General features: G+C 37.1%; 3 protein-coding genes and 1 pseudogene across 7 annotated transcripts; 2 read left to right on the forward strand and 2 right to left on the reverse strand.

The window, feature by feature from the left end:
- The first annotated feature begins 785 nt into the window (after nucleotides 1–785).
- Nucleotides 786–4,299, forward strand: LOC140800621 (pentatricopeptide repeat-containing protein At3g12770). Of its 3 annotated transcripts, none has more exons than XM_073155382.1 (4): nucleotides 786–3,190; nucleotides 3,694–3,780; nucleotides 3,879–3,965; nucleotides 4,062–4,299. In XM_073155382.1, the coding sequence occupies exon 1, from the start codon at nucleotides 1,134–1,136 to the stop codon at nucleotides 3,024–3,026; it is 1,893 nt and encodes a 630-aa protein (XP_073011483.1). In that variant the 5' UTR covers nucleotides 786–1,133; the 3' UTR covers nucleotides 3,027–3,190; nucleotides 3,694–3,780; nucleotides 3,879–3,965; nucleotides 4,062–4,299. The 3 variants fall into 3 exon arrangements, with proteins under 3 accessions (XP_073011483.1, XP_073011484.1, XP_073011482.1); XM_073155383.1 differs by having other exon boundaries at nucleotides 786–3,151; nucleotides 3,694–3,792; XM_073155381.1 differs by having other exon boundaries at nucleotides 786–3,151.
- Nucleotides 4,300–5,188: 889 nt separating this feature from the next.
- LOC140801340 (phragmoplastin DRP1E-like) lies at nucleotides 5,189–14,853 on the forward strand. Of its 2 annotated transcripts, XM_073156403.1 has the most exons (15): nucleotides 5,189–5,437; nucleotides 5,514–5,577; nucleotides 5,670–5,777; nucleotides 7,123–7,224; nucleotides 8,629–8,679; nucleotides 8,763–8,824; nucleotides 9,632–9,722; nucleotides 10,075–10,139; nucleotides 10,333–10,527; nucleotides 10,624–10,743; nucleotides 10,826–10,896; nucleotides 12,790–13,015; nucleotides 13,519–13,569; nucleotides 13,665–14,036; nucleotides 14,526–14,853. In XM_073156403.1, exons 1-15 carry the CDS (start codon nucleotides 5,288–5,290, stop codon nucleotides 14,652–14,654), a joined length of 1,857 nt encoding a protein of 618 aa, XP_073012504.1. In that variant the 5' UTR covers nucleotides 5,189–5,287; the 3' UTR covers nucleotides 14,655–14,853. The 2 variants fall into 2 exon arrangements, with proteins under 2 accessions (XP_073012504.1, XP_073012505.1); XM_073156404.1 differs by lacking the exon at nucleotides 5,189–5,437 and having other exon boundaries at nucleotides 5,548–5,593.
- A 550-nt stretch (nucleotides 14,854–15,403) lies between these two features.
- Nucleotides 15,404–17,184, reverse strand: LOC140801192 (haloacid dehalogenase-like hydrolase domain-containing protein Sgpp; annotated as a pseudogene).
- A 2,978-nt stretch (nucleotides 17,185–20,162) lies between these two features.
- Nucleotides 20,163–25,268, reverse strand: LOC140800928 (haloacid dehalogenase-like hydrolase domain-containing protein Sgpp). Of its 2 annotated transcripts, XM_073155862.1 has the most exons (6): nucleotides 21,675–23,085; nucleotides 21,510–21,540; nucleotides 21,330–21,438; nucleotides 21,084–21,238; nucleotides 20,716–20,977; nucleotides 20,163–20,612 (listed from the first exon to the last, which is right to left on the reverse strand). In XM_073155862.1, exons 1-6 carry the CDS (start codon nucleotides 21,763–21,765, stop codon nucleotides 20,415–20,417), a joined length of 846 nt encoding a protein of 281 aa, XP_073011963.1. In that variant the 5' UTR covers nucleotides 21,766–23,085; the 3' UTR covers nucleotides 20,163–20,414. The 2 variants fall into 2 exon arrangements, with proteins under 2 accessions (XP_073011963.1, XP_073011964.1); XM_073155863.1 differs by lacking the exons at nucleotides 21,510–21,540; nucleotides 21,675–23,085 and adding an exon at nucleotides 25,064–25,268.
- Between the last annotated feature and the right edge of the window lie 775 nt (nucleotides 25,269–26,043).

Raw genomic sequence — 26,043 nt, forward strand, 5'->3', positions numbered from 1 at the left:
CGTCTTTTTTATCTTTAATTAAATTTATTTTTAAAAAAATTAACGCTAAAAAATAAGACTAACTAATCGATTACGGGACTTAAACCCTAAAGATTTGACATCTCGCTAGTTAATCCCATTTTTGAAGTGCCAGATTGAAACTTAAATTTCAGCGGATTTGTCTCCGAGCAGCTATGATCAGCCGCCAAACGAAATGGCTATTCTTTTTTATTCTGATTACATAAAAATTCTTTCTTTTTCGTACTTTTGATACTAATAATGAATTAGAATATCATACTAATTTAAAAAATACAGAAAAAATAGAGTGATTTTTGAAAATATTATTTGATGCTACTAAGATGTGGCCGAATTCTTAGTCTCCTATGATATGATTACCATCGTGGGAACGTAATTAGTTAATATTATTTAATTTTTTAAGTTGATTGATCTTTATAAAATATTTTATGAAAATTAAAAGCTAAATATGCTACATTTTTTGGATGCCTTGCTTAATTTTAACATTTTATTAGAACCTAAATTTAAGTAGACCAATCTTTGTAATGGTTTATATAAAGATAAAGATGACTCATGACTATGTTCTCATGTGCTAACTATAAGAAATTTATATAAAGATTTTTTAATAATTATTTTATTACTTATGGCTTTTTAATATTTTTTTTTCTAGTAGTAAAAAGTAAATAAAATAAGATTTCTAATTACTGCCGTCCGTGATATATTGACTATTTTTATGTTTACTATACTTTCAGAATATACTTGCACTTAGGGAACAGTTGACTGATGAACATAGAATTATTGAGACACCGCATAAAATAGATTATGCAAACGAAGTAATCTATTTTTCTCTCTTTCTCCATTTTTTTTCTTAAATTTTGGTACTTGGTTGCAGAAATCTTCCTTAATACACAGTTTCGAGGAGTGATCTCTGCAAGCTTGTCATGTACTCGTGTTTTCTTTTTGAATTGATTTGGGGTTTTTGAGATTTTTTGGAGCAAGGATGGTGGTTGGCAGGTAAAGGTGTCACCTTTTTGTGTTTGGATTTGTATGTGGGGCTTTGTGGAAGGCTCTCTATTAAAATTGCTTGCTTGGGCCAATTCCTCGTGAGATCAATGGCTGTGCTGAGCTGAGAGCATTGTATGCTCATGCCGCCACCCATCACCGCCAACGCCGTCCACCGCGTTGCTGCTCTCATCGACTCAGCCACCCACCCCTCCCACCTTCTCCAACTCCACGCCCACCTCGTCCTCTCCGGTCTCCATCTCTCCCCCTTTCTCGCCACCAGGTTTCTCCACTCGTTTACTCTCTTCTCTTGCTCCTCCCTTCTCCTCTCCCACGCCCGCAAACTGTTCGATGAATTCCCCCACCCAAACATCTTCCTCTACAACGCCGCCATTCGCCTTCACGCCCGCCACAACTCTTTCATTTTTGCTCTCCGATTCTATCGCCGTATGCTTTCTCAATCCATCCGCCCCGATGGCTTCACCTTCCCCAGCGTCCTCAAGGCTTGCGGTGGCCTCCCGGCGCCAATTGTTGGACGAACTGTCCATGCCCACGTGCTCCGTCTCGGTTTTCTAGAGGAGGTTTTTATCCAGAACGGGCTTATTGCCATGTATGTGAAGTGCGGCGACTTGGATAGTGCCCGGAAGATGTTCGACAAAATGGAGGAGAGGAATGTTGTGTCCTGGACTTCGGCCATCTCAGGGTACGTCCAGAATGGCTCACCATTGGAGGCCCTTAGATTGTTTAGAATGATGCGGAGCACAGGTTCGGATGTTAGACCTGATTTTGTGGTGCTTGTTAGTGTTCTGAAGGCATACACGGATGTCGACGACTTGGAGCATGGCAAGTCGGTTCATGGGTTAGTGGTGAAAGGTGGGTTTGATAATGAGCTAGACTTGCTCGTTACTCTCACTGCCATGTATGCAAAGTGTGGGCATGTTCAGATTGCTAGGTCATTCTTTGATCAAGTGACATTACCCGACGTGATTCTCTGGAATGCGATGATTTCTGGGTATGCTAAGAATGGCTATGCCAAGGAAGCAGTGGAGTTATTTCGGAGGATGATTGTGAGATCTGTGAGGCCTGATTCAATAACGATAAGGTCAGCAATTTTAGCTTGTGCCCAAGTGGGCTCGCTTGAAGTTGCTAGGTGGATGGAAGATTACACTCATTGTAGTGAATTTGAGGATGATGTGTTCGTTAATACAGCGCTTATTGACATGTATGCAAAATGCGGAAGCATTGCTCATGCCCATGCAGTTTTTGAGAGGATACATGACAAGGATGTAGTTGTTTGGAGTGCTATTATTGTGGGTTATGGAATGCATGGTTGTGGTAGTGAAGCTATTAGTCTTTTTGAGGAGATGAAGTGTGCTGGGATCAGGCCTAATGATGTTACATTCATAGGACTACTCTCGGCATGTAATCATGCAGGCTTAGTAGATGAAGGGTGGAAGTATTTCCACTCCATGAAAGATTATGGCATCATGCCTCGACATCAACATTTTGCCTGCGTTGTGGATCTCCTTGCTCGTGCTGGTCGTCTTGAGCAGGCTTATGAATTTGTCCTTGATATGCCTATAGAGCCGGAGATAACGGTTTGGGGGGCATTACTCACAGCGTGCAAGATTTATGGCCATGTAAGTTTAGGCGAATATGCAGCTAAACATATATTCTGTCTTGAACCTTCAAATGCTGGGCACTATGTGCAGCTCTCAAATATTTATGCCTCCGCTGGCATGTGGAATGATGTTTCTAAGGTCCGTCTTATGATGAAAGATAAGGGGGTTATGAAGGGGATTGGCTGCAGTTCGATTGAGATAGACGGAGAGCTTCACTCATTCCGTGTTGGGGACAAACGACACCCAAGATCAAAGGAGATCTTCACTATGGCTGATGAAATGGAGAGGAAGCTAAAAGATTCTGGATTTTTGCCGCATTTGGAGTCTGTCTTACTTGACCTTGACATCAATGAGAATGAAGAATTTTTATGTAATCAGAATGAAAGAATGGCCATTGCTTTTGGCTGAGCAGTACTACTCTGTGACAAATCTGCTGAAAAGTAATCTTGAATCTGGTTGAAAGAAAACTGCCGTCGGGGATAAAAAGAGAATCTGGCACTTGAATAGTGGGATTGTTCCTACAGGGATTGCTGGTGAGTTCTAGCTTTCATCTGAATCAACTAGCGAGACAGGTCAAATCTTTATATCTTATAAATTAATTCTGAGTTTGTAGCTTATTAAATGCACTTTGTTGTTATCTGATTGTTATATGCAACCAGTATCTAGTGCAGTTGGATGGCCTATTTATCTTATTACATGGTGAGCCACATGACATTAGTGCCTAGTCAAGCCAAAAAGTACATGTGATTGTAGGCAAATATTGAATTCTGCTTCCTATGCCTGAATTTGAATACGATATTGTAAGGTTGTAACTGCTCTAAAATAATGTTTCCATGTAATAAATATAATATATTGGCATTTGACTGGTATATGAAGAAAAAGCTAACTAATCCTATGGTATCTGATTAAGCAATAGCAAGCTTATAAGTTTTTTGGCTCTCAAATCATCACTCACATTTCTTAATGTATAATGATGCTCATTCCCTGTTTTTGATTTGAAAAAATTCTTTAATTTAGTGTACAACATAACTCTGTATATGCATATATGGCCCCTCACTTCATGAAAATTTTCCAGAGAGTCTGCGCTTGGAAAGTGACCCGAATTACAGCATATGGATATTGGCAAACTTGTTGCTTCATGTAGTTCAGAGTTGTATGCGATGTAAGTCCAATGGTAATAACTAAAGCTTTGGATTTTATTGAAGTGTGCTGCTTGCTCATCTCTTTTCTTACATATTGTCTCTTACTGGCCTTCTTTAGCACAACTTGAAAGCAACTAAGTTCAACCCGAGTATTTTGAAGGAGAGATCAACTTGTAGGAGCTGCTAGGCTCATGGCCCATATGAGGTACCCATTTTGAGCTCAAATATTTACCAAGTGATTGATCATTGGATTCATTGCACATGTTCATCCTTTTAATTTAACATATCTTGTCCTTTTCAGGCCTCGCCTTAAAGGACCCCTTTGGCTGATCGATTTGAGATCGGTGTTTGCAGAATCATGTCTTGTATTGCTGCCAAGAAGCTTGTTATCCTTGCCATGTTGCTTAAATCGCATGCATGGAGATGGTATTTAGTGGTTTTAAGAAATCATGCATTGTAATTTTCTTTTCAGTTTCATTATTTTTCATACAATGGAATTCATTTCAAAATGAAATAAATTGACATCTATCCAACTGAAATCACATATTACTTGATCTACATGTTGTAGCCTCATTATTATTTTTTTCTTCTCTTTGGGTTTATCATAAAATCAATTTTTAGTATCAAGAAATGGAAAGTTATTAAATATTGTGTATATCAAGTTGATAAATTAAACTATATGTATGAGACTTTAGGCTGAAGGTGTATTGTTGTGAGTTTCATTCCATGCTAGTCTTCCTATACAATATATTTATTTTTCACAAGCTGTAATAAGTGTTCTAAATTGGGCCAAGCTCAACTCATAGTAGTTTTGGACAGGTCATAACTCATCGGTCCAACCATTACAATCAACTCCCAAAAAAAAAAAAAAAAAAAAAAAAAAAAAAAAAATCTCATGTGACAAAATATGAAGATTACTCTTAATTTAAAGCTATCAAATTCTAGGACAACAGCCCAAAAGGTGGTCATGGACTAATGGATTTATGGAATTCTTGCAACCCATGGTGTAAAGAATCTCCTTTAATACAGCCGCCATAGGAAGGAAGAATTCAACCATCAACATATGGACCCAGAAACTAGGGGTTTTCTTTGATCCAAATAAGTCTATAGATATTTCGAGAGATTCGCATGGAAGTTTCTACCCGTGATTCATAAAGATTATTCCCGCTGAGGCGCGTCGTCCCTTCTTACTTTATTAGTAAACCGACATTTCCCGCCACCGTCAGTCCGACCAAGCCACAGTGGACGGCTGATATCACCCTATCAGGAAATTTTGGACGGTGGAGATGATAGTCTCTCATATCTAGAGAACACTCGGCACGTTTTGATTGGCTTTATTGGAAAACAATCATGCTACCTCTCTTGCAGGCGATCGAAACTCCAAAGAATAGTCGCTTTTGAACACGGTTGCCGTGTTCAACGACCCGCTCTTCTTCCTTCCTTCTGCTCCTCTCTTCTCTCTTTCTCTCTTCGGTCTTCTTTAAAGACAAGGATTAAGGTTAGTGTTAGGGTTTCTTCGGGTGATACATGGCGTCGATGGAGAGCTTGATCGGGCTCATGAACCGGATCCAGAGGGCGTGCACGGTGCTTGGCGACCACGGCATCAGCGACGAGAGCGGCGCCGACTTGCCGACTCTATGGGAGTCCCTCCCCTCAATCGCCGTCGTCGGAGGACAGGTAGGTAACTCTAAACTGTTCTCAGCGTTGTCGTCTTCGTCTCCTAACCTTGTACTCTGGTGCGATTTGAGAGCAGAGCTCGGGGAAGTCATCGGTGTTGGAGAGCATAGTCGGAAGAGATTTCCTCCCCCGTGGATCTGGTTCGTGTTTTGTAAGGTTCGATCGTTGATCGATTACTTTCTGATGTGAGGAGATGTGTCTGAGGAGGTTTGGATTCTTTTGTATTGTGAAGGGATCGTGACGAGGAGGCCATTGGTGCTGCAATTGCAACAGATAGAGAAAGGGCAGCAAGAGTATGCCGAGTTTCTCCACTTGCCGAGAAAAAAGTTCACTGACTTTGGTATATATGTTCTTTCCCTTAAAATAGAGGTGCTTGATTTGTTTGTGCTGTGCTGAAATTTTTTGGTTGTTTAATAAAAGTTTCATTTGGAATTGTATTTCTCCTTTTATAAGAGAGAATTCCATATATTTTGGAGGATGATAGAAACTATAGAGAGTGGAATTGGAAAAGCTGAACAGCACTTGTCAGAGTGACATTAAGGCCCGGAACATAAACAACAGTAGAGAATAATATCTCTAAGCAGCCAAAAAAAGTTTGTATCTTGGGTTTTGGAAGAGGTAAGGCCTTCAGGGAAGTTAGCAGTTGTTGTAGCTGCCCTGACTGCTGCTGGCCATCTGGGACAATCTTGATCGTCCTATGAGAATCAATTGTATTAGAAATATTCTCCATCATCCTGGATTAAACGGTTGTGAACTATATATCTTCAGTCTTGCAACACCTTGAATCTACAAAATTTCAGGTTTATAACCAAAATTTCTGTATAAGTGATTATTGGACCATGTTCTTATAAAGGCCAATTGATCACTAACTGCTCAGGAATTTTATGATTGACCATATGGATATGTATATATTTTTTCCCTAAACTCTGATTTGACTGAAGATTTTGCATTGGAAGAGCTAACTAATAGAAAATGCATATAATATCAAAGATTGATATATTTCTTAACTGGTTAAAGATCATGGCATGAAGGCTACTTCAAAACTACATAGATGTAGCAGTGGAGCAGGTCATCCAGTAAATGCAGGAACTACTGGAAGCCAGATCCTCTGATAAATTTGGGTTATAAATAAGGTTGCAGAACTATTCAGCTCTGTCAAATGACTGGATTGTCTAAATAGATGAGTCAGTTGAATTAGCCAATATCTACTGATGCTTTGCAAGAAAGTGAGAGGCCATAATTTTCTACTGCTAGTATAACTTTTTTTTATAAAGGAATATCACATTAACTCCAAACATTGTAGTCTTGGCGTTGATAGAAGCAAAAAACTTGACATATGGTTCTTTAGAACTTTTCTGATAAATTTAGGCTATGCTATCTTTTTCACATCTGGAGTAAATCATATGTTAGAAACTTTTAGACTGATGATCAATTATCAGTCATGGGGACCAGAGGTTGTTTTTTTTAAGGTGATTATTTTTTGGTTAAACCAATTGCTCCTGTTATACAAAGGATGAGCTACATATTACACTACAAGGTACCGTCAATTGGTACGGAATCTTGTTTCCTGTAGAAATCTTATGTTTATGCATAAGATTGTTCTAGAAAGATGTAATGTGTATTCCTTTTAATAAGATGTATGAGGAAATTATTCTCAATTACTCATTCTCTTTCCTATCTCACAGGTCTTGTTCGCAATGAAATCCAGGATGAAACTGATAGAATGACTGGGAAAACAAAGCAGATATCCCCCGTTCCAATTCATCTTAGTATTTACTCACCGCATGGTATGCACTATCATACCTTTTCTTTTCTTATTGTTATCCGATCAAACTAATATTATTGTCATTGTCTTATATTTGTATTAATTGCTATACTGTAATATAATTTATTAGTATTATTGCCAGTAATGAATTTGTTGTTGGTGGTAACAATCTGATTTAAACAATTACAAAAGCCGATTCAAGTATAATAATTAATTAAATTACAAGAGCTTACATATGATAGGATACAACGAATCGTTCAAAGAAGCGCGTCATTCACACCAGTAGAACAAGAAAGAATGAATGAAAAAAGACTACGTTTTTGTATTTCTATGAGAAGAAATACGGCACCCACGATTCCCAGTAGTAAGTTGTCGGCATACCGGGGAAATAGTTTGGCAAGCAAGATCTGATACTGGAAATGAAGCTGTCTTCTACGGGAGTAGCCCCAAGGACTACGACTTCTTCTTTGCTTTATTGTTGGATGGGGAAGAATAAGGTTAGACTGTCTTTGAGCCGCGAAAGCGGAGAAGCTGATCTCGAAAAGAGAAGCAACTCATACACGCCTGCTTCTGGCTTATAGGATACTCAAGCAGAACATGCATGCGATGCACCATATGCGTCTTCGACTTTGGAAGCAAAGATTTCAATCTTCCAACTTTCTTTGTTGCACACGACTTTAGAACTACGTCTGCTTCCACAGTTGCTTGAGCGACAACCACAAAGCGTCCCCATACGGCCAGACGCACTCAAATCTCGAGTCATGTCCCGACCTACAGCGACCATTTCGCCTGGACCGGAAGAGGTCATATGAAAGAAAATTGTTATTCAAGTATCTTATCGAACTAGAATAAAATACAGTGTACTCCTTCAGTTACAGAAGACTCGAATGAATTCACTAAAATCCTATCTGGCAAAAATAAATTTTAGGACTTATCTCATGTGCAAATTGGCATGTTAGTTGATTTTATTTACATACAAAAATGGATACCCTTGGGGCCCAAAGCCTAAATAGAACTTGGTACTTATATATCCTATTAATATTTCTTAAATAATAGATGTGATACTAAATTTACTTTCTTTCTTTTTTCATTGTTATGATAACTACCTTAAAGTAAATTTTTTTCGTTTTTCTCTTCATAAATTTGAATAAGTGAATATATGATATTAAAATACCTTTTGAGCTCTTTCAATTCCACTATTTTTGTGGACCCCACTTAAATTTGGGTTCAAAATTTGGATAAAATTCATATTCAAATGATGGAATTTCCAACATTTGTGTTCTTTTTGTTGTTGGTACATATCTTATCAACACTTTTTAACATTTCTTTAGATATATTAGGTTTTTTAGTACTCTATCGTGAGTTATGTCTGAGTTGAAGATCAGATCTTCCTTGACACTATCTATTGCTTTGGTTGGTTTGGCAGTTGTAAACTTGACACTGATTGATCTACCTGGACTAACAAAGGTTGCTGTAGGTATGTATAATTTCCCAAGTGATTATTTGTTACTTTGGTTTAGTAAATATGATCCTTTGATTTAGTAAGTCAATGATTTGCAGAGGGGCAGCCAGAAAGTATTGCTGAAGATATTGAAAATATGGTCCTTTCATACGTTGAGAAGGTATACACAAGTTTTTGTTGTTACTGGTTGTACTGATTATGTCCTGAAGACCAAGTACTTGGTGTTTCAGTATCTGTCACAAGGACTGCAATCCGCGTCTTAGTATCTTAGAATCTTGAATATTGAGGCACAGAAACCATTATATATATTTGTTTCAATCATCGTAACAATGTTTCAAGTGGTTTTGGCTAAATAGATTCTCTTCTCCTCAAGTGCGAAGCTTTTAGGTTCTTAAGGCAATATCTTTTTAGAGATCCAAAGTTATCAAATGAATAATGCTATTGATATTTCATGGTTATGGATCATACTCTATTGTCAGGCCTCTTGATTTTATTTGATTGATATCAGCTATGTTTCTCTGATTATTCGATAAGTTTGTCCAGTGTAAAGAACTGTGACATTATTTGCACAAGTGTGATATTTGAAGTTGTTAAACATGGAGTATTTCCATGTCATGAGATACATCACTTATCTAAATCTGAGCATCATTTTCTTCTCAAATAGAGTGTTTCCTGTATAATTTGTTTGTCGAGGCTCATTGTTTAATAAGGAAATATATGTTTATGATTTGTTATAAGAGATAAGCATGTTAAGATAGACCCCTGAAATATCAATAGCATGAGATACATTCTTTCTTATATTCTTATAACATGAGTAATGTTAAGATCATCATTCTGAATGATCTTTGGTTTACTATGGTACGTAGGCAGCATTTTTGTGGTTTTCTACTATGTATTTTTCATCTTGTCATCTCCGAGATTATTTATTGAGCTATTCTCTTACTATAATAGTTTTTCTTTGTTGTAGCCTAATTGCATTATACTGGCAATATCACCTGCCAATCAAGATATTGCAACTTCTGATGCCATAAAACTATCTCGGGATGTTGATCCAACAGGTAACTTTTATAACTTTGAATGATTAATAATTCGTAAAAGTGATCCAAAAAGTTTGCATGACGCCTCCTTAAGTATGAGGTCCTTACAGTAGTTAAGTCCATATATTGGGAAAGAACTTGGTTAGGAATGAAGGCAAACAATTGCCACAACATCAGTAGGAGCAAAAGCATAATGATATTATGAGGCTGCAACTATTATTGCTGGAATTTTTTCTGTTTTCAGCATTTGCTGCTGCTGGTGTTGGTGGCAGTGGTGTTTCCGTTACTAACTAATGCAAGTGCTATTAATGTCAGTACTGTCAGATACTATTACCTCCCTTTAACAGTGAAGCTCTTCGTGATTCATGATTAGGTGAACGAACTTTTGGGGTGTTAACAAAGCTGGACCTGATGGATCAAGGGACAAATGCTCTTGAGGTAAGATTAAGTGTTCTCTCGATATTATAATTTTTATCAGATACTGAGCCTTGATGCTCTTAGTGCTAACTAGCAGATTGCTTTCTGTCTTTCTCCTTTATTAATATTCCTGTGGCTGTGCAGCTTCAGGCACACCTATATTATCATTTGAATTCTCTTTTTTAAAATTGTTTGTATTTTATTGCCTTGTAAGGTTCTTGAAGGAAGATCTTATCGATTGCAACATCCTTGGGTTGGAGTTGTCAACCGTTCACAAGCAGATATTAAAAAAAATGTTGATATGATTCTTGCCAGACGGAAGGAAAGAGAATATTTTGCATCTAGTCCTGACTATTCACACCTAGCCAGTAAAATGGGTTCTGAATATCTTGCTAAGCTTCTTTCACAGGTTAGACAATGCAAATTTTCCAGTATTTAAATTTTAAAGCAATCTCCTGGATGACTTGCAAGATTTAATCGCCATATTCTGATGACAATATTTCAGAATCTCGAGTCTGTCATCAAGGCCCGAATTCCAAGTATCATATCTTTGGTCAATAGGACCATTGATGAACTTGAAACAGAGATGGATAAGATCGGTAAACCGGTGGCCGTTGATGCAGGGGTGAGGGATCTAAATCAACTTTGTTGGTGACATCTGAAAGATTTCTTTTCTCAGAAACTTATTACATATTGTGTATCCTCAGGCCCAATTGTATACTATTTTGGATCTCTGCCGTGCATTTGACCGGGTTTTTAAGGAACATCTAGATGGAGGGTGAGTGCATATGCCTTTAATTATTAGAAAGAGATTCTTTCCTGCCCTTTCTTTATGTTTTTAAGCATTGGTAGATGTTACTCTGCGGTACATATATTTTGTTTTTAACAACCATTTATCGGCTTTATTGTTTGTGAAGAAATAAGCTGTCAGATAGACATCTTTATCAGCCTACATGCAGTCCAGATTTGGGGTTATTAGGAATAATTAGTATGAGTTCTTTCCTGGCACAGTCAAGTAGTGCAGTTACTTCGAACTAGGATTTATTTTGTTTTATCAATATGAAAATATATGCTGGTTTTTTGTATTAGCTTACTGTTTATGTTAGTGGCTGACAAGAATTATGGTAAACCCCTCTGTTACTTTGGTTGGATGTAATAAGGTACCACTTGTGATTTTCGATGTACTCAGCTCAAACAAATGTTGAGCAATGCAAATCTTAACCTGGTTACTGAAGATGTAGGGTCTGTAAGTAGTAAGTACATACCCACTAAGGAGGACAGAGGCTTAAGCTCGTTTGGTTATTTGGGAAATGGTATTACTGTGATATAATTATGATTGCCTCTTGTTAGTCATAAAATGGGAGCTTCTTTATTGAGTTTGTTTGTATATCAGCACGGCACGACACGTGTCGTAAAAGGAGAGAAAAAGGTAAAGAATACTCATCTTTGCCTTTGTCATCGCCGTCGCCATCGCTCGCCGCTCGTCGTCACCGTCGCTTCGTCAGATGCCCTAGCCCGAGAAAGAAGAGATCGAGATCGAGAGAGAGAGGGAGGTTCAAACTTAAGTTGTGGATCCGGATCCAACTTAAGTTTTAACCCACCTCTCTTTATCTCTCTTACTCAGGCTAGGTCATCCGACAGAGCGACGGCGACGGCAAGCAGTGATCGGCAAGTGGCGAGCGACGATCGGTGACGGGTAGCCTGACAACGAGGTCGATGGTGAGCGGCGAAGCTATTAGGAGGGGTGCCGTGCGGCACCCCTCGTGCAACGTGCCAGTACGCCGTCGGAACGGCAAGTGCCGACCGACAGGCTCCGTGTCGATCGGCACGGCCATCCATGGTTCTAACTATTGGAAATGCAAACTGTTAGGGCAATACCGGGGAAGAAACATCAAGTTCTAGTTAAACTTATTATTTGATCACATCCCAATGAGCATAAATATCATACTATCATGTGTACTGAAATAACACCTTTATGAAGTCTAGTTCCTATTTGTTAATATAAGGTTGTATAGGGGTAGAAACAGATTGAATACGGATCAGATCGTGGAAAAAATATATCCGAATTCACTTTTCATTCCCAGGAATGAATACAGAAATGAATATTAGATGTGTAGCAAATTATTCATGTAATGCAGATGTTGGATATATTCATAATTGATTTCTTAAGCTATGAGAAATGTGATGTAACAAAAATATGTTTTATTATATTCTTGTTTTTCTATTTTCATAGTATTTTGAACTATCTGGATCTACCAATGCTTATTAGGAATTTAGGATAGTATCTTTCAATCTATAGCATTTATGACTTAGGTGTTAGGACATCCAGGTACGTCCATATCTTCCAAAACTTGGGCTCGGAGCCATGTTGGATTGGTTATTGCCTTAATGTTTTCATCCCTTGTGTTTATACTGCAAGAGTCAGTGGCAAAACAGTAATCTATAGAATCTGATTTCACGGAAGTATATCCAGATCATTAGAGTTGCATTATTGCCATTATGCATATTGACTGAAACTCTACTGAAATATAAACTACGTAGCACAAGGAGTGTCTCTGGTTTAAGCTACTGGAAGATGAACTACTTTTCTTATATTCCTTAATCTTTTCTTAGATTAAGGATATGTTATAAGCATCTGGCTTTTCTGACTTGTATGGCTTCCTAAGCACAGGCGGCCTGGTGGTGATCGAATATATGGAGTATTTGATAATCAACTCCCTGCCGCTTTGAGGAAACTTCCATTTGACAAGCATCTCTCTTTGCAAAACGTGAAGAAGGTCGTCTCTGAAGCAGATGGTTATCAGCCTCACCTAATTGCCCCAGAACAAGGGTATCGTCGCCTCATAGAGGTTGCTCTCAGTTATTTTAGAGGTCCAGCTGAAGCTTCAGTAGATGCGGTAAGTGATCTTTCTGTGTTACTTTGAAGGGAAATGGCATTTCATTCCCTGCATGTTCACTATCTATATACCAAGCCATAAGTTTTCAAGTTTATTTCCGAAAAGGTTCCTATAATTAGATCTGACCCAATAAAAAATACAAAATTTCTCTTTTGGGGTTTTGGTAGGGTGTGGCTTTGTTTAATATAGTTAGGTTGACAGAACTTGGCAGCAGTTTATATGTGGGCAACTTAATAAAAACCTTTGTTTTAAGGTCTTTTTGGCAGACGAAGTGTACATCTTTTTAAAGGCAAAAACTCAGAAAGGGAGGGCCTTACTTGTAAACAGCAAAAACAGTGAACAAATATAGGGTGTGAACCATAATATTGCTAAAAGACAGTGTGAAATGAAATTCTACCTACGGTATATTCACTGGGAGGGCGAATTTCATGACAAAGTTTTCAAGGATAAGGAGTTCAATCTTTTCAAATTCAAAGTCTTAACAGATTTGTATTTCATTTCAGGTGCACTATGTTTTAAAGGAACTGGTAAGGAAATCCATAGGGGAGACTCAGGTGAGAGTTTTAAGCAATTCAACATCATAGAGAGCTTTGTGTGCTTTGTCCTTGCTGACATTTGACACACTGTATGCTTCTCCTATAAATGACAGGAGCTCAAAAGGTTTCCTACTCTCCAAGGTGAACTGGCGGCTGCCTCATACGAAGCCTTAGAAAGATTTCGTGAAGATGGTCGGGTGACAGCGCTTCGCCTCGTAGACATGGAGGCATCATACTTGACAGTGGAATTCTTTCGGAAGCTCCCTCAGGAGGTGGAACCGAAGGAAGGCAATCGTGCTGCTCCGACGGTGGACCGTTACAATGAGGGTCATTTCAGGAGGATAGCCTCAAACGTATCCTCCTACGTAAAGATGGTATCAGAAATACTTAGAAACACAATTCCAAAGGCAGTGGTTTACTGCCAAGTTCGAGAAGCTAAACGTTCTCTGCTCAATCGTTTCTATACACAACTTGGAAATAAAGAGGTAAATGTCCAATGTTGTTTTTCGGTTCTCTATTCATTTTTTATATCACCGCCTATATCATTGGCCATTGCGGAAATCATCCTTTATATCACATATATTTTCCAATCGACTCCTCTGGTTTTCAGATGTTTGAAGTACTTTGCAAAACTCACGTCCCATTTTTTTATGTCAGTTTAGAGGAATAAATCACATAATCTACCTATCCTTTGACTAGAATGCACTTCTTGTAGAGTTGTGGCTCTAAGTGTGTAGCATAGGCCTCAATCCACTAAAATAATGATGTCTTGGACAACAAAAGAAAAAGGTTACACTCAATGAATGTTCCTTTCTAACTTCATGACAACAAAGGATGGATGCATGATTGTCTATGGTAACAAATTTGTAGAAGATATTAGGGTTTTCCATAGCATAATAATATTCGAAAGTCATTTATCTTTCTTTTTTCCCTTTGGTTAACATTATTTTGTTAAATGAATCTCTTTTCTCCAGGGCAAAGAGCTAGCCGCTCTGTTGGACGAGGACCCTGCGATGATGGAGCGCAGGCTGCAATATGTCAAGAGGCTTGAGTTATACAAGTCTGTGAGGGATGAGATTGATACTGTCGCATGGACTAAATGAGGTTATGCCACTAGTAACTCTTGCACTATTATATCTGTTAAGAGTTTGAGCACCATCCGCATCACTGTCTGTGATTGATGTTGTTAAGTTTTGCGAAATTCTCTATTCTTCACCCTATTTTTCTCCCATTTCTTTGTATTTTTCTTGTACACATCAGTCTCCATATACAACAGTGATTAATATGAATCTTCTTCTTTTATGTGTACTATCTCTCTCTCTCTCGCTCTCTCGTTACATGTGATGCAGAAGTATTTGAGCTTGTCGTTTGGTGGTTCTTCATTTGGTTTAAAACATTAGAGCTACCACTGAACTTTCCATCTTTGAATATAGTGGTTCATATGTATAATGTGGTCTCAGCAAAAGGATTTAATGTAAATTTTATTAAGGAGAATCCTAAATTTATAAGGATTATAAGATCATTTATCCAAGGCAATCAAACGTTGAGAGGAAAAACAAAGAAAAGAAAAAGAAATGGTAATTTTTTTGTATGTGCCTTTGATATCTTTTTGTTCCTTTCTTTCTCGTTGTGTGAGAGAGAGTGGAAATTTATGGCAGTCCAACTCATGTTTAGTGCACCCTCAGGGAAAGAAGAAAAAAAAGGGAGATATGTTAATAATAAAAGTGGAATGCTTGAACAGCATCATGAATAGAGTCATAGAACTTAAAATTCTTCCTTTAAATATACCAGAATTTAGACAAACTCAGGCATCAGCCTTACCAAACCATTCATTAATACATAGAGAGCCAAGCATAGATATGAACAAAGGAACTAAATGGATATCTGAACATGGTAAGCAAGAAACTCTACTAATGACTGTTCTTATGGATGTCAAGCTCTCACCTTATCTAGCTCTTGCAATGCTATCCAAAGCTTTGGATCCTCATAATCTTTAATGAGAAATTTAGCTCCTGCTTCTATGAGGGACTTCTTGTCACTGCTTCTTCCTACTACTCCTATCACTGGCATCCCAGCAGCAACTCCAGCTCTTATTCCTGTTGCAGTATCCTAATGCAAAAAAGAAATTATGAAGACTAAATTTATGATAAATTTTCCATCCAAATTACAAGAATAATAACAGTTTAAGTTTAGATGAACAACTTCAAAGATAAGAGTGTGACCAAGGGAAGCCTTTAGTCTCCTTAGAGCTGCCAGGTAAGGATCAGGGTATGGTTTAGATCTTTCGCACTCATCGCCGATCACAACTTCCTGGAAGAAATCAGATAGGCCAACACACGAGAGATCATAAGTTCAGCATTAGGCCTTGGAGAATTAGTCACTGCTGCGCGCTTCAGTCCACGATCTGCAATCCATTTGCAAAACTTGTTGAGACCGTTAATTTCCTTAAGCTGTTCGGGTGCCAACCTGCATATATAATTGCTAAGGCATGATATAAATTGTTGGTCCATGCATAACAGGTTAAAAAATTCTAGACAAGTATATTAGTCTAATGCTGAACTTTTAGGCAGACATTATAAAGGTACGATATATATCGTTCATTCATTGCCTAATATCTTTAGTTTTTAGAGAAATTACTCCTCCTCTATAGGGATTATAGCGAAGCGTTGAAAAGATATACCTGCGAAACAAAGAATCCTTGTCATCGAAGAATTTCATGACCTTCTCATGATTCCATTCTGGAAATAAGGCGAGAGCGATTTCCTCAATGTTCTTCCCCACCATATTTTTGAGGCTAAACTCTTCAGTTATAGGGATGCCATCATTAAAACCAATCTGCAATTAATCTGCTGTTCAAACAACTCGATATTACCAGAAGTGAATCCTTTCAGTAAACTTTACATACCTTTTGAAGCAGTTCACGGACAGCAAAGAAATGAATAGGATCTGAATCACATAAGGTGCCGTCAACATCAAACAGAATTGCTTCAAGAGGACCAAGTTTAGATAGAAAACTGCAAAGATTTGAGGCGATACGTCAATTTACTGTTTCATCATCAAGTTTTTGCAGCAGAATCAGGTACTCTGACATCTGAAGAACTAAGAACTTCTAAAAGGAATTGCACCTTGAGATTTTGCTTTATTAGATTCATCTGGTATTCCAATTTTTAAGTACTCATCTGAATGCATGTTCATCATAGAGAACCCTATAATTTGCTATGATATTGAATAAGTCTCATGATTCATGACTTTTTGAAATTACTCCCTATGATTTGGAGTCACAAGATGTGATCTCTATTGCACAAATAAACCCAAAACTAGTTTCTAGTACCAACTATATATATAGAGTTGGTTAAAACCCAATAGGAATGTCTGCTATAAATCGAAACGTAAGTACTAAGAATAAGAGTTTGCAAATCTCTCTGACGAAAAATAGAGATAAAACAACAATAAGTAAATCTACAAAGGTGCAAATCACACAACCATATGAACAAATTTACTTTCAAATTTAGCACAAGAAACCAAATGGGTCAGCACTCTTTGCCAACAATGGTGCCGAAATTTGAGTAAAAACAGAAGAGGATGGGAAGAAACATACCATTCCAGAGGTTGAGGATTTGGCGAGATGGACATCTTCTCTCCTCACTAATGCTGCTGTGGTCTCAAATGGTGATTCCTCCAAAGAATAATGAATTGATTGCATTCTCTACTTCAAAGGCCTAACTTCGTTTACGTTACTTATTTCTTTTAAAAAAAGATCCTACCATTTTAGAATAAGAGATATCTTAATTCTATGTTATCTCATCATAACATATAAGAATCTAAAGAAGAGTATTCTATCTTATTTAAAATAATATTATCAAGCTCACATGTAATTGTTTTGTTCTCACAATGACAATTTTGTTTTAATTCTTTCTTGTTTTTTAGTTTAAGTTCTTCTGTGTCGATGGGTATTCAGATTATTCTCTCACGAACGGTATATTGGTAACTTTCGAATATTTTGTTTTATTTTTGTTTTTTGTGTGTAGAATTTAGAAAAGAAACGATAAGAATGTAAGTTTCTATTTCAAATTTGCCACAATAGAAATCTTCTCAAATTTGAATTCAATTTTGGTTGACAGATGAAACGGCTTACCTTTTCAGAGAATAGTTGATTTTCTTTTATTCTTGGTAGGGGTGAAAATCAGTTTAATATAATTTTTAGATATGGATATCGGATATTTATTTATTCGCATATTTTTTTTAAATAATTTATAATTTTAGTTTGTTTATTTTAAATAATAAATAATGATATTATTACTAATGATATGTTATATATTATTTGTAGCAATTATATTTGCTAATTTTATATGTATTTGACGTGCAAGAATTTTTTTTCTTTTGAAACTCTGAATATTTTTATGTTAATTGTCACTAAATAAAATTTTATAATTTATTTAAAATTCGATAAACATTCGTTTAAAATCCGATCATCATTCCGATTCGAACTCAGTATACCGATAAACTCAGTATACCGATAAAAAAAATATAGATTCAGATGTGGGTTGAACACTACCGATCCCTATTTGATCCGTTTTAACCCCTAATTAATTCTTGGTCAGAGTCAACTCTCATAGATCCATCATTGCCATTATAAAATGCAAACAATAAGTAAGCTGATAATGGTTCAATTTCAATGTGCTAATAGCCATACTAAATGGTTGCGGGTTGAGCAGCAAATTTTGTACCATCAATTTTTAAATTTTTTTTTTATTGGTGGCATTGTTTGAATCGGATTGATCAACAACAATCTTAAGACTAATTTGTTTTTAATCTAATTCATGTCCCTGTTACTGGTTTTTTTTATTTTTCACTTTCATTCTTATAAATGGCCTCCCAACAGTAAGTACTATTTATGGAGAAAAGTATGAGAAGTTAGTAGTTCTCAAGTGATATGTAGAACATCTCACCTCTCTTAATTTGGCGAAGTTTCTTCGTAAAGATCTACTAGAACACAGTTAGGATGAAACATATAAGCAAGTGGCAGCTTTAGCATGCTATATTTATTTTTCAGAAATTATATCCTCAATGGGATAGACAACACATTCTATAACATATACATAGTTCAGTAGTAATATGCATACGAAATTATAGAAATCCTTGGATAAAAAGTACGAAGCAGCAAATGTCAGTTCAAAGGAATTTATAATCGGTAAATTTTCTGAGTACATGATGGTTGACACTAAGGTGATGATTAATCAAGTGTAAGATTTTCAAGTAATAATTTTCAAGTAATAATATATCCTCAATGGGATAGACAACATATTCTATAACATATACATAGTTCAGTAGTAATATGCATACGAAATTATAGAAATCCTTGGATAAAAAGTACGAAGCAGCAAATGTCAGTTCAAAGGAATTTATAATCGGTAAATTTTCTGAGTACATGATGGTTGACACTAAGGTGATGATTAATCAAGTGTAAGATTTTCAAGTAATAATTTATAAGATGCGCGCTAAAAGAATAATGATTAATGATTAATTCTAGTGCGATCTATGCTTGGGCACAAAACATCCTCTAGGTAGTGGTAGGAGCCTTCGGGCGTCGAGTACGAGGCTGGGCTAAAATGGCACCATTTGCCCTTGATGTGATCTGTCTCCTCCCTTGCCGGTGGCTTCCAACGAGCTTAGATTCCTTGCAAAGTGAAGATACTATAGCTTTAGAAGCTCTACTAGTCTGCCATGGATATAGGGAAGGAAGACCTCTCCTCATCTGAGCTTCGAGTGCTCCTCAATGGAGGCATTCGGACAAGTCATGTGTAATCCTTCCACAGAACACATAATGCCATAGCATCTTTTCGTATCTAACTAGGACTTTCTTTGTGCCATCATTGAGAAGAGTGAGCAAGAAGGATTCCATAAATGACTTGGTTATGTCAATCTGTAGTATCCTAGTTTGATAAACCTCATCCACTTTGCAACGTCGAAAGCATCCCCTAGGACCGGTGAGCCCACCCTTGAGACCATTTTTTGAGCCGTGGAATTACTCCCAGAATTGACGTTGAAGCACCAACAGTTCGTCCAAGTATCCGGGAAGAAGTCGTTGAGCATGAAGAGATCTCTATTATAAGACAATGGAGATCCTAACCAGGTTCTCCATTTTTTCTTCTTCCTTTTCAAACACCAAGAGAAAAACACCCTTACCTGCTTCTATGAGCTCTACCAGGCCGGTCAAGTTCCAAGCCTTTGAGAGCGAGATTTTGAGGCCATTGACATTAATAGGGCAATCAGTTATCACTTATCAGTTTCCCCACCAAGCATAGCTCAGGTTTACGATCCATTTGAGAGGGTATTCTCTGTCTAGAGGGCGATGATCTTTCCGTCAAAGAAGAGGATGGCAAACTTAAAACTTACTCCCTCCTCACAATTAAAACTTACTCAGAAGCTCCTCATCAGTTAGGGCCATTAGAAGATTTATAACTACTAATGGAGTCGGGGTTGATTGAAAACGAGGCACAAAGGGGAGAAAGGGTAACTGTGGAGAGAACTTGCAGTGAGTGGGTAGGGGGGAAGGGGAAGTAATGGGGAAGGGAGAAGGTTAGCTCCAGGTAAAAAAGGAGAATTAGCTCTGGGGAAGAAGATTTTCGCCTCTTATTCATGTATTAATAATGAATAGAATATCTCGATCCTGTAATGTCTCTTCAAATTTGTCAAATAATAATTTAACTTGATCATAACATCAAAAGAATTTAATTCCCAATGACGGCTGACCAAGATTTCCAAGGATTATGGCAACCCTCCGCTGCTGAACTGCTGCTGGCTTGCTTTAATCCTTTTTTATCAAACCATCTTATTCATGATGAGCGAAGAAAGAATCCTCCTCAGACATCCATTTTCTTCGGTGTCATTTCTGTTATTCTATCGAGTTCTTCTAGTGCCGTCCAAATCCTTGGGTCTTCATAATCCTTGATGAGAAATGTGGCTCCTGCATCCAGTAAGGATTTCTCCGGATTTCTTGTCATCAGACCGATTACAGGCATCCCAGCAGTTACACCTGCTTTTATTCCTGATGCCGAGTCCTTTACAAACAATTGAACGACAATGTTAAAAGATGATTTAAAACACTAAAAAAAAAAGAGATGAAGAAAAGAAGCATACGATTCTGTCTAAAAAGAAAACAACCTCAAAAACAAAGGTGTGTTCTGGTGATACTCCGAGCTCCTTCAGAGCCTTGAGGTAAGGATCAGGAAATGGTTTTGCTCTCTCACATTCATTTCCAACTACAACAACCGGGAAGAAGTCCGATAGGCCGAGAAGGGAGATCATAAGCTCGGCATTAAGCCTTGGAGCATTAGTCACCGCTGCACGCTTTAGGCCTCGGTCCTTGACCCATTTGCATAACTTGTGGAGGCCACTTATCGCCTCCAGATGCTGAGATGCCAGTCTGTAAATTAAGCACAGAATTATTCACTCCTCAGTGCTACGTTGTGCATATCAACTATCAGTTGAATAAATTAAAAGGGCATTTCAAAATGGTAGCAGAAGTATACCTACGGTACATAGCTTCCTTATCATCAAGGAATTTCATAGCTTTCTCATGATCCCAATCAGGAAATAGGTTGCGACCAGCATCCACCTCACTCCTTCCAGCAATATTCTTTATGAAGAACTCCTCATCTATGGAAACACCACCATTATACCCAATCTGTGAATAGGCACAGCTCTATCAAACTTCCATTGGCAATGGCTACAAAAGTATAAATACACACTGCTAATCCATTTAAAAGATCTCATACCTCCAAAAGCAATTCACGAAAAGCTTGGTAATGGAGCGGATCTGAATCACATAGGGTTCCATCAATATCGAAAAGAACTGCTTCAAGTGGAGCAAGTTTACATAGAGAACTGCAATAAATTCAATAGATTGGTCAGCTTCTCACAGATATAAATACAGAACAACGAAGCAGCACTCATACCTTGGGAGAAAACAAGACCTTGAAAATATGTCTGCAGACCAATGCTCATCACAAATTAATATTCATAAAGGCTTGATATTACAACTAGATAACTCAAAAGATTTGTCATGACAAATTCAAATAGATTAAGCTCAGTAAAAGGAAACAGCTAGATCAGCTTCTTACAGATAGAATTATAGAACAAGGAAACAGCACTTATAATTTGGGGGGGAAAACAAGACCTTGAATATATGTCTGCATAAAAAATCATTAACATAAGACCCAATGTTCATCGCAAATTAATATTCGTAAAGGCTTGAAATTACATCTAGATAACTCAAAGATTTGTCATGACAAAATCAAATAAATTAAGCTCAGTAAAAGGTAACTTGCCAACTCGGTAAAGTTTGAATCCAGTCATGAATAAATCAATTCAATCACATACCAAGAGTAGCAAAAAGTCCAAAAGAAAAATCTTGGATAACTTAGAAGCGGTAATGAAATATATAATACCGATTAGGTTTCAAAGGACATCATGGAAAAAAGAAGTGGATGACAGAGTTGAAGCACTTTCTTAAACAAAACTATAGGAGAGTTTTTCTCAGTTTCCTGTCTTTTCCTTCTTTGGTCAACTACTCTTTCTCTCTCTAATTGCAAGAAATATATGAATAAGTCTTCCTAAGCAAGCATGAAGCATACAATAAGGCAAGATGTAACTAAACCTTAACAATATGGGAACTTGTGTCAAATATATAACATCAAACAATAGGTGAACTTCACTACCTGGCATTCCTAAACAAGCTTATAATGAACTAAGACATGGCACAACAAAGCCTAAACAATACTGCAATTTGCATCAAACATATAATATCAAGCACATAATTGCCTTTCACTTGCTATTTAGATTATTTGGCAGAAAGTAGAAGGCAACTCTTGGGTTCAAATGTCAAAACGTTTGCCCTTCATTTGGACTCTTCCCATTCTTAAAGTAGTTTTTAAAGTCTTTCTTCTCAATTGTCTATATCTGAAGTGCAACCAATAAAATCAATCTAAGCATCACAGCCTTTTATATTGCAAGCCCCTCTCTGCGTTTCTCTTTACTTTGTCCTTCAGAATATAGGCACTGATTTCCAGCAAGCTAACATCACATTCTGACCAGTCCAGGGGGCAGCCTTTGTACTTCCTTGTTTGAGTTGATGAAGGAATATTGCAATGGGCACAACCTGTGTACCGCCGTTGGAGAACTAGATGACGGTCAACGGGGAGGCAGTGATGAACCAAATGGCAAGGAAGGAGTTGTTATTGGAGGACTCAAGGGAATGAAATGGGAAAAAGAAGTTGCAAGTATGGAGGGCCATGAGGACAATCATGGAAACTGAAACCAAGGATATTGGAACTAAAAAAATCTATAATGCCTATAACAAAGATCAATGGCGTACATTTGAGCTAGCAACTACCTAATTTTATTAATAAGCCAAGGCTGATTCTCCATTGTACACAAGTAACTCTATCTTCCACACAGATTCTCTATTAGAGCAAAACATTAATTTTTAATTATTCCCTAAAATTTTCATCTGAAGACATCTCACTACTTGTAATATCCATTGTAAATCTCCTTCCAAATGTAAAAGATGAATAGGACATAGATAATGAAAGAAAAGATTAGGTAGCATCGTAGCAATGAAGGGGACCATAGGTGAGTGGCAGTGCAACCTGATATTCTAGGAAAATTATAGCGCCATACCATCAACGGTCTTATTAGTTTTCCTTTCTACATCTCATAATGCATAAGAGACTCCACTGGAATGAGACAACTTTATGTTATTGCTACATCATTGGCTTTCTAGTTAGTACATATGTTAATTTGTAATAACTTGCCCAATGAAATATAAGTTCAGTATAACTTTAGTGCCTCACATTAACCAACCTTATATTCCTGAGAAAAAATTAATTTTGTCTTCCATGAACTAACCTTTTTAACTTTTCCTATTGTCCTATCCTCCATGAAGACAATAGGCACCAAACACATTTTGACCTCATTCCTATAGATCACATTTAAAAAGCAAACATCTCATCTTCTCTGATTCGTAACTACTAACTAGGTATCATACTAATTTATGTTAAAAGCTTAATAGCTACACAATACATCTTCATTCAGTAAGTACATTAGGTAGCTATTCACTATAGATGGTTTAACTTAATGAGCATGCACCTATAACAGTTCTAAACAAGTTGGCCTATAAGATTTGACATTTCAGAATTTCATACCAAATGACAAACTATAGACACATTTAGCCATTTAGGTCCATATCCTTGAGATAAAGCTCTAGAGAAAAATATTAATACTTCAAATTGTCAATACACATGACCAAGTCGAAAGATATTTAAGCTGCCACTGCAGTCATCTCAAAGAATGACATGCACAATATGCCCAACTTACACATTAATTCAATCAGTAAATGGCTGCAACTTCATGGACAAATAAAGATTGAGACTTTAATCTTATATAAAGTTTATCTCCCCATAACTTCTCAAGAAGGTCATGATGTTCCCCTCAACTGACAATATGCTATGCATGCAGCCAAGTCAAAGGATGAAAAATTCAAGAAACATTGTAAACCTCTTACTGGGGAAAATGGTAAACACTAGATTATCTGCTAGAAGACCTTTCTTCATTTGATATAGAATTACACCTATAATCCCACTTCAGGTTAACATTTCCTCCTTCCTCTTCTAGATTATTTAAAATCCTAGAGAGAAGCCCAAGCTGCTCAACTATGTGATAGTAAGGTAAGTAGGCAAAGTTTCCTCAAAGAAGAAAAGTTGCTCACTATAGGAATTCATTTAATTATGTTACATTTTCCTATTCTACCCATAGGCTTCAATAAGAATTTAACAAAATAAGGGTTAGTCTTGAGATTTGGAAAAGTAACTTAAGTGGCAAATAAATTCTATCCAAATCTGACCTCAGATTTCATTACATACACTGAAATCCATCTAAATCCACTGAAATCAATTGAAATCTCATAAATTAATGGTTCCAAACAGTAGATTTGCTGAAACTAGAATTCCAAATCAATTGAATTTCACCAATTTAGGAATTCCAAACAAGGTATTTGAGCCTTTCTCCACGACAGCCTACTGCATGCAAGTCGCCTTCACTAGATCAAAATAAAGAAGAAAAAAAACTAAGACCAGTGAACAGCAACTGCGAGTTAGTACAGCTAGCGCTCTTTAGAATCAATACTTTAAATGGTTAGTAACAGTCGAACAAAACAAAAACAAAAATCATTTGATTCCTTTTCTTCCATAGTCTACTCTCTCCCGTATTATACACAGAGCTTCTTGTATCACTTGATTAAATCATTCATTCCAACACTTCCTTTGCTTCCTGAAACCCTAAATCCTGTCGATCTACATCATAACTATACCTATATTGATTTACTCAAATCAATGGTAGATTCAATGCAAATCTCGAAACCAAGATGAAAACGATCAAGAGAGATCCAAATCCAAATTTTAAACTCATCGAAGAGATCCAAATCCAGATCAGAGCAGAGACGAGAACAGTGTACCTCTCGGAAGCGCGACCGTTCGATACGATCGACATCGTATTATGCGGTGCACAACTAACACCGATCTCGATTAGCGATTCCTCTTTCTCTCCTCCCTCGCGGTTTATAATAGAAGAGAGGAGACGAAAGAAGAGACTACGAATCGGAAAAGGGAAGATTCGTTTTTGCCTGTCTCTTACCACAACTTCCGTCCGACAAATAAGGAACTCTCTCTGTGGGAAGAGGATTTCCTGCATCTCTTAGATGCAGAAATTAGTAGTTTTGACCGCTTGGCGAGATATTACTGGCTGAGGAGATGTTTCCTGCATCCTTCTTTTGTTTCCAGAGGACCGAATCATTTTCTCTCCCATGGTCAAACTTGGCCTTTTCGGGAACGATCGGTAGTCCCAGCATACCTAGCACGTGGAGATCCTTTCTCCCACGTGGCAGTAAGCTATATTTCTGGAAACCGGTTTATGTTGCCACGTCATCTTATTTGTAATTAGTAAGCACAACATTAGTCAACTAACTAAATACCTTAATTAATAACATAAGTTCTCTTATTATAATTTTATCCGAATTAATATTTACCATCTTCTCATGTCTTATGTTTTTCAGCGCGATTTTATTGTGTGTCAATCTGCTAGTTAGTTATATTATATCACTAGATGTGTATCAATATATTGATCGCATGCATTTGACATTTCGATCATATTTAAAAATAAATATAAAAAAAATATTTGAATTTGATTAGGCATAATCGGAGCTATCGAATGTGCCTAATCAATATGTTGTCATCCCCGAATTGATTTATAGAAAGCCAACTTGCATTAAATCACAACCCTATATTTGTATCTATACCACATAGGGCATCCTATTTATTAGTAGTATTTGAAAAACACTACAATGGACTCGTAACATTATTTATTGTTTAGGTTGATAGAACGTCACCTTAATACAATGAAATAATATAGTCATTATTAGGATAAAAAGTGTGATAC

The sequence above is a fragment of the Typha latifolia genome, chromosome 14 (genome assembly GCF_019914945.1).
Source record: "Typha latifolia isolate L0001 chromosome 14, TyphaL0001v2, whole genome shotgun sequence".
Taxonomy (NCBI): domain Eukaryota; kingdom Viridiplantae; phylum Streptophyta; class Magnoliopsida; order Poales; family Typhaceae; genus Typha; species Typha latifolia.